General features: G+C 37.9%; 1 protein-coding gene across 1 annotated transcript; it reads right to left on the bottom strand.

The window, feature by feature from the left end:
* Window positions 1-4414: 4414 nt before the first annotated feature.
* Window positions 4415-6550, bottom strand: LOC108273541 (transmembrane protein 238). Its single transcript, XM_053685282.1, has one exon. The coding sequence runs from the start codon at window positions 6436-6438 to the stop codon at window positions 5911-5913; it is 528 nt and encodes a 175-aa protein (XP_053541257.1). The 5' UTR covers window positions 6439-6550; the 3' UTR covers window positions 4415-5910.
* Between the last annotated feature and the right edge of the window lie 1969 nt (window positions 6551-8519).

The following is an 8519-nucleotide window of genomic DNA, read 5'->3' as shown; positions in this document are numbered from 1 at the left end:
AATTGTGTGGTGATTCATTTCTATAAAACCAACTGTAGAAGGTGTATGACAGTTCAGGTTAGATGCAGGTCCACCCAGTGTTGTAAAGTGGTATCTACTCATCCCCACAATTGCAGTGTTTATATCCCTTAGCATCCTTCCTTTCCATTAGACATTCTAGATATACTCATTTTACAATCCTGGAAAAGAAATGCATCTTAGTAATGCACTATAACGTGCAGTGTAGGTGGAATAACCGACCCTAACAAGATAAGTGCACTGCCACTATAGTGAATTGATCCATGATAAACTAAAGATTTTATATACTTAGGATAATAAATCTATCTTTATATAGCACCATTCATATATAAAATGCTGTTCAAAGTGTTCCATAAAGAAAGTAAGAAAGATAATAAAAGAGATGATCACATAGGGACCTAAGTAGCAAGCACAAGTCATTGGATTCAATACAAACCTTAATAAGTCAAAGTACTGTAGGTTTATAAATAATTTCACCTTGTATCTAATGATAATGAGTATTTATTAATCACAGATGTCACAGCACAGTGAAATTCTTTTATACGCATACCCCAGCAGTTGGGGTCAGAGCGCAGGGTCAGCCATGATCCAGCGCCCCTGGAGCAGAGAGGGTTAAGGGCCTTGTTCAAGGGCCCAACAGTGGCAGCTTGGCAGTGCTTGTACCCTCGACCTTCTGATCAGTAACCCAGAGCCTTAACCGCCAAGCCACCACTCCCTCTAAATAACTCCCTCTATGGCTCCATTAAATAGCCTTAATATTATTGTACACCTCCTGATCTAGTGTAGACTAATGATGTTGATGTGAAACGGAGAGTCATGTAATTATTTAATATGACGTTCCTGACGATCCTACGGATGTATATCTTGCTAGTTTGCTGAAAAATTTCAGTTCGAATGGAAGTGGAACAGCTTTATGTCCTTAATGTCTGACAATAATGGAACATGCCATGGCTATCTGTTCCAATGTTACTGCTTCTCATGACTTCTGGTGCATTATGGGATGTACAGAAAATGCCCAAGCTTTAAATAAATGGCTTTTTCCTTCTTTTTAAAGACAAGCTAATTGGCTTTGTTTTAAGCATGGTAACTTGCCTAATACTGTGACCTTCACAGTCATTTGCAATTTGCATTGCCTGACTTGTAATAATTATGCATTTCTTCTCATCATCCTGGAAGGAAACTAGTATCAAGAAATACCTGTGGGTTGTCAAGATTCTGTACTACTAATCCTAGAGCCACAGTTGGTGTCTCTGAAGATATCCTACCTGTAAGTTGCTTTGCATGAATAAACAATGTATGGAGCGTGTGTGAGCAGGCTTTGCTTTTAACAAGCAGAACAATAAATGTTCATTCGTTCGTCTTCAGGAACTATTTAATCATGATCACGATTGTGGTGGTTCCAGAGCCTATCCCTGGAACACTGCACAGGAATAAACCCTGGATGGGATGCTACTTCATTGCAGTACACCATATTCCATACTCATTCACACCTAGCACAGTTTAGCATAGCCCAACCACATACTACCATGTTTTTGAGAGGTGAGAAGAAATCCGATAACCAAGAGGAAACGCATACAGACACATGCAAACCTCAGCACAGACAGTAATAAAAAGCTCAAGATCAAACCTGGGGACCTTGGCACTGTAAGGCGACATCGCTACTCCCCACACCTCTCTGCCACCCCTCAAATGCAAACACAGGAGAAACAATCATTAATAATTGCTTTATGCAACCTGTCAAGCATTTTACAATTACACATTGACTCACTGATTTCACTGACTCCCTGATAAACAGGGTGGTTAATATGTGCCAGACCACAATTAAGGATGTGTTTTCACAACTGATATGATTGTATGCATGGTTCAATAAAGTACAGATGGTTTGATTCCGATCACAATAGGTAGCAGCGTACATTATGTGACGTGCACTCTGCAGATTAAACCTGGAGACGCCAGTGGCTAGTCGTGGCTACACTCTACAGCGTCCTGGCGCTCTGAATTATTAATTGTCAAAATATTACACTTGATATTGAGGCAGCACCTGATTCCCTGATCATCACATTGGGTAGGGATCTAATAAAAAGCCTAAAGCCAACCCGTAGCTTCAGTGTTAACGTAATATTTGCTAAGCAGTACGAGAAATGGCATGAAGCAATATTTATTATGAAATGCTGTACATTACATAGAGGTGAAAATCTTAAAATGCCCGAATGACCAGAAAAGAAAGTGTAAACAAGAGTAATATGAAACTATGAAATGTGCTTGTTCTGGGTTATCAGTATAAAAGCAGGGCATGTTTGGTGTGTCTGCAATCAGACACAATTTGATCTTACTGTTTGCCTTAAATGTCCTGTTCTGGCACTGTACTGCTGGCGGTGTCGTGTTTCCCTGCTCAGAGGTGTTGGAACTGGATATCTAGATGTCTGTCTAACATGTTAGAGGTGTACAGGAAATCTGACCTGTTAGTCCATCCAAGTCTTTCGATGAACCAGGCACCTGTCACAAAGATGTGATGTAGTGCTAGACTCAGGTATTAGTAATGAGTGCCTGTAATGTTTGTAAAGCAGTGGCTTGGAAAACTGGCGGAGTGTGCATCGGGCTTGTTTACAGGATACAGAACAACCCGAGGTGTTAAACCACACTATATAGAATCAGACAGAATAAGAACCGATATTGGCTTTTCAAACTGACAGTTCAATATTAAAGCCTTTCATTGACTAAAACAAAGGAGCAATAGTCTGAGATACATTCCTTCCCAAATCTTCTATGGCTTGTCTTCGGTTTAAACACCTACACACCTGCTTTGCATATGAAACAGGATTATCTGAAAGACATGGGTCAAATGGCTGCACACAAAGCAACAGGGTGTCCCTTATGGAAAACCTGTTTCACTGCATGTCAGATGCCAAGTTCACCAGGATATAGTTCATATTTCATAGCAACATACACACCATGGCAACCAACATACAAATGTTGACCTTGTCCAGCGCTTTTGTAGTTGTTAGTGCAGTTTCTTTGGAGGGTACATATGCCTCGCAGGCGATTTTCAGATCAATTCCTTGTGTTAGAGTGGAGACAGGTGAAGTGATTAACATTGATTATCTTGTTACAGTGGCACCTGTCAAGGAGTGGGGTATATTACACAGAAAGTGAAAAGTCAGTTCTCGAAGTCGATGTGTTGGAGGCAGGAAAAATGGGCAAGCATAAAGATCCGAGCAACTATTACAAGGGCCAAATTGTGATGGCTAGACGACTGGATCAGAGCATCTCCTAAACGGCAGCAATTACTGAAAAAAATGTTGACACGTCCAATACTTATTTCCCCCACTGTATACATCAAATTCAGTGACTAGGCAGCAGTCATGAAATAGTCAAAAATGGTAAATGTTCTGTTATAAAAAGTTAAGAAGAATAATTCAGTAGTGATCAAAACATTCATCGAGTTACTAGCAGATTATCTTAAATCTCTACTTTCAATCTTCTGGTCTATAACTCGATTTGACATTCTGCCCTTACTGGTTTTTAAATGTGAGGTCATGCAAATATACAGGGAACAAAATCATACAGGAAACCAGAAAAAAAAAAAAAATCCCAACCCAAGTTTCATGAGAGTAAAAGAATACAGGAGACTATAATCAGGATGTATAATGCTATAAAACATTTAGACTAGCCACAATAAAGCCATTAGAAAAAAATGTAACAGCTATAAACAGTCATTACATCTCCAAACTTTTTCCCCTCTCTTTATAAATTAATAAATGTTATAAATTTGTGTCAGAAGTCTCCACTTTTCATGTTATGGAGAAATGAGAACGTCCTCTGTCCTGAAGACTTTCCCATTGCAGAAAACTTAGTGACAGTTACAAAGCGCTGACCCTGGAGACAACGTCCATAAACGTTTGTGTTTTTTTAAAAATCTACTTAAAGAAAGGTTCTCCAATGTTTATACATTTTTTCCTTGTTAAATAATTAAAACGTTTAAAAACCTGTTTATTAGCAGGCTTAGATTATGTGGAGCATCTGCCCTTCGAGTCCTGGGAATTTATTTTTGCTATAGAAATGTTATTGTATTCAACTGAGCACATTTACATAACTTACAGCAGAAACTACTGTAAGAACCACGGTATTATAGAAAATTATTCAACAGCTTTTAACCAATCAGATCTGGGACGTCAACAGTGCTGGGGTATAAATTACACATACAACATTTATAACATTCTCTCATTACATTTAAATTGAACTGCTCTTGAGTACATTTATGTATTTTATCTCGAAGTGTAATCACCATATTATGTCGTTATTTCCAGTAACTTCTGGAAAAAACATTTATAATTAGAATTTACTGCTATGAATTTCCTTACTAGACACAACAATATGAAAGATGCAACCAAATATCTATGGTTCATAATCAACATTAAAATTCTTTAATATAGAGTATTTAATATCTAAAATATATTTAATTCCTGAAGATATATTCATGTAAACAAATATTCAGCCATATAAACAAAATACATCTGTTTAAAGTACATACAAATACATATAAAAATCTGTCGAGCATTGTGCAATATTAAAACATGGTTCCCTGAATAGAAGCAGTTGATTTTTGTGTTGAGCTTCCAAAAGACACCTGCAAAATACAATTAATAGAACATCAGAGTTGATTCTCAGGAATTTTTACTGAACATACTGAACTATATTACCACAATAAACAACAACTTCATCGCTCATTAACTCTCATTAAAAATTAACTTATTACTTGATCTGAAATAAATGTAGGGTGGTAGAAAATCAAACTGGCACAAGCAACTTATGCCATAATAGATCCCCCCCATCCATAAAACTGCATTCCATTTATTACACTTGAAGCAAATGCAAGTAATACATAACCTACTGGGGAAACACATAGGGGAAATATTTTGTGTATATCGTTCATGTGGATTTAACAAACATTTAAGGTACATAGTTAGACCATTAGAGTAATGCTTTAAAAGGTACGGTATACTGTATGTACCTTTCTAGGCAAAAGATACATACTAAAGGTGCGTAATGCGTATGCTTAGAGGATTCCACCCCAGTGCCAAGAAAGGAACAGTTTAGTATCCTTTTGGGGGATCATTAAAGGTAATCCAAAACATTGTGAAGGAAGTGTAGTAAATCTTATGTCTTAAAGACATCATGACAAGATAAACCTCTAACTTTATTCACCATGTCACTTCCCTAGCACTCTGTAAAACCGGATAGTTCATTTAACTCAAAAAATGTGAGGAAACTAATTACCTCAAAATTTTTAAAGTTGATAAATCAATTTCTTTAAGCCAAATACACTTAAATATAACAACAATTTATTTTACATTACAAAGTTTGAGTTCAATTTATGTTATATTTAAGTGTATTTGGCTTAAAGAAATTGATTTATCAACGTAAAAATTCTGAGGTAATTACTTTCCTCAAAGTTTTTGAGTTAAACGAACTATCCGGTTTTACAGTGTACCAGTGCATTTATAACTTTCCATGAAACAAATAAGATGAGTGCCCTTTTGACAATGATATGATGGCCATAAACATGATACGGCCAGAAAACGCTTGAGCTCAAAACTTCAGCCCATTCAAGTTCAAGTCCATAGATGAACGAATAAGATCCAGAAATCATTCGGAATATGTGCACACAACTATAAAAGTGCTGAGTAAACAGAAGGCACCCTTGTGGATCGGATCATATGTAGTGCTGAAGTGTACAGAAAAGGCTGAAGCAGGTCAGATCCACCTGGATCCGAACATCTGATACTATCTGAAGGAGAACAACCTGCAGATCAAGATTATAAAACTCCACCAGAGAAGCTCAAAGGGAACCTGGAAAACTAAGAGGAAAAAAAGAGAATGTTTTATTGTTGATCAGAGAAGTCTTTCTATTCGTCCGTTCCCCAGAATATCCAGCTGTACTGTTTTCTGACTTGTTGGAGGCATGTCAACACTTCTTTCGAAAGCTGCGTTGTCGTAGCCCTCCATGCCCGAGATCTGCCACGCCGTCCTAGTGGGAATGTTAATGTACACAGGCATGGACCCATTCATCAATTCTTGGGCATCGACGCTCTTGTTCTTCTCTCCAACCTCCATGGATTTGGCTCCGGTGTGCGCAATGCTGGTGGACAATCTGCGCGCCCACAGCGCCAAGTTGTCCAGCGGGGTTTTCTCCAGCTCGTCCGAGGGGATCGTTGCGTTTCCTGTGTACCACAACACCCACCACATGAGGCTCAGGAACACCACGATGGAGCCCGTGTAGACGAGAAAGTCGCCGTAAAAGCGGCCGTCCAGGCGCAGGTTGGCGAGAGCACCGACGAGCAGCACAATCAAGCCGACCACGTCAAAAACCACGCCAAGCACGAATAAGGGCACGCAGCCCCCGATGCACCTCGGCACCATGACGCACACCACCGCCGCATGGGGCAAAAACAGCGGCTCGTGCTTCGTTCAACAGCGCAAAGCTAGTTCTTTCTCTCACTCCTGCCGAGCGGACACCTGTGTGGTAGCCCCGCCCTGAGATGACGTCACGATACGTGAAAGCCACGCCTTTGTTGAGCGAAGTTTGGACTATAAAGGAGTTTAGTTGTTGTTCTTTTTTTAAACCCTTTAATGCATAAATTATTTATACGCATATCCAAATTTGATACATTTTCTCTCTTTATTAAAACTTTAAAAATTGCATGAGATATGAATATATCTCGCTTCTACCTAAACATGACTTGTATTAAAAAGTAAATGGATTGTCTGTGAATACAAAAGGCTTACATTTCAGTATGACTGAAATAATAATAATAATAATAATAATAAATAAATAAATAAATAAATAAATAAAAAATATATATCTACATATCTATCTACACACACACACACACACACACACACACACACACACACACACATTTTACATCTAAGTATAACATATGCAATGTTGACCACAAATATCCTTTCTGAACATGCAAATTTGCACAGTTTAGGACTGTTGCATGATCTTCGCAAAATCAACAATAATTAAATAAAAGAAAATAAAATTGGATTCAATTCAATTCAATTCAATTAAAACTAGTTGTAAAAATCTCAGTCCAGCACAATGTTATCTATATATATATATATAATTTTATGTAGAAAGTTAGTAAACACTGAGAACGACAAATAGTCTAGGGAGCTAGACTATTATCACGTTAATTTACAGTAATGTTCTCAAGTGATTCGGCAGTGATTTGCATCTTATATTTTACTAAAGCATAAAAACGAGCCTTAAATCGACTGTCTATAAGTCGATTTTACTTTTAATATGCATGAAAGGGTTAATACTTTATACTTCTATTGCCCTTGCATATGGTTTTCCATAAAGGGAGATGGTGGGTAAGCAGTGTAAACAAGGAAACAGTGCATTTATATGTTTAGAAGTAGTCTAATCCTGTAAGTATACATATTTGTGTAATAGCTATGAGTTGGGCCAACACCACCCACACAGCTGATTATTTTCCTGTCATGTTTTATTGCATTTATTATTTGCCAACAATGACACTTTTTAATCATATTGATCATACTTTTTTTTTATCCATTTACAGTTACATTTAATTTAATGATGTAATAAAAAATGCATTAAACATCCATTCAATACATTATATGGCCAAAAGTTTGTGGACACCTGACCATTACACCCATATGCGGTTTTCCCCTAAACTGTTGCCACAAAGTTAGAAGCACAAATTTGCATAGGATGTCTTTGTATGCTGGAGCATTACAATTTCCCTTCACTGTAACTAAGAGGTCCAAACATATTCCAGCATGCCAGTGCCCCTGTGCACAAAGCAAGGTCCATGAAGATATGGTTTGCCAAGGTTGGAGTGGCCTGCACAGAGCCCTGACCTCAACCCCACTGAACTCATCTGGGACGAACTGGAATAACGACTATGCACCCGGCCTTCTAGCTTGACATCAGAGCCTCCTGACCTTACTAATGCTCCTGTGTCCTGTTTTTTCCTCTCTTGTGAAGCCAATGCAGCTTGTCATGTTACAGAGAAACTGAAAACCTTTAAAGATAGAAACCTTTACCTCTGACTCTTATAAAGCTCTGACACTGGAAACTCCTTCCCAAAATGCTAAATAAAAATCTCCTTACAGAAAATGGCATCATATCAATTACACACGATTTTAATCTGTTAATGTGGAGTCCCTGTGTAAATTGTTAATACAGAAACAATAACATATTAAAAACAAGCGTGTTAATATAAATCCTGCAGCTCAAACCACTGTCCACGCTATATTGTTACAGAAAATTAATGAACACCTTCTGACCAATCAGAATTGAGCATTCAAAACCTAAGTGGTATAAGTAAACATAGTACTACATTGTCATATACACCTACCACATAGATGCACTTTGTAGGTGTACAATTGCTGACTGTAGTCAACCTGTTGTAGGCAGAATTCCTCAAGCCACATCCACCACATACATCACTGGACAGGCCATCATA

Source organism: Ictalurus punctatus, chromosome 13 (assembly GCF_001660625.3).
Source record: "Ictalurus punctatus breed USDA103 chromosome 13, Coco_2.0, whole genome shotgun sequence".
Taxonomy (NCBI): Eukaryota; Metazoa; Chordata; class Actinopteri; order Siluriformes; family Ictaluridae; genus Ictalurus; species Ictalurus punctatus.
The sequence above is the reverse complement of the archived record's forward strand: the minus strand, read 5'-3'. Positions and strand labels throughout refer to the sequence as shown.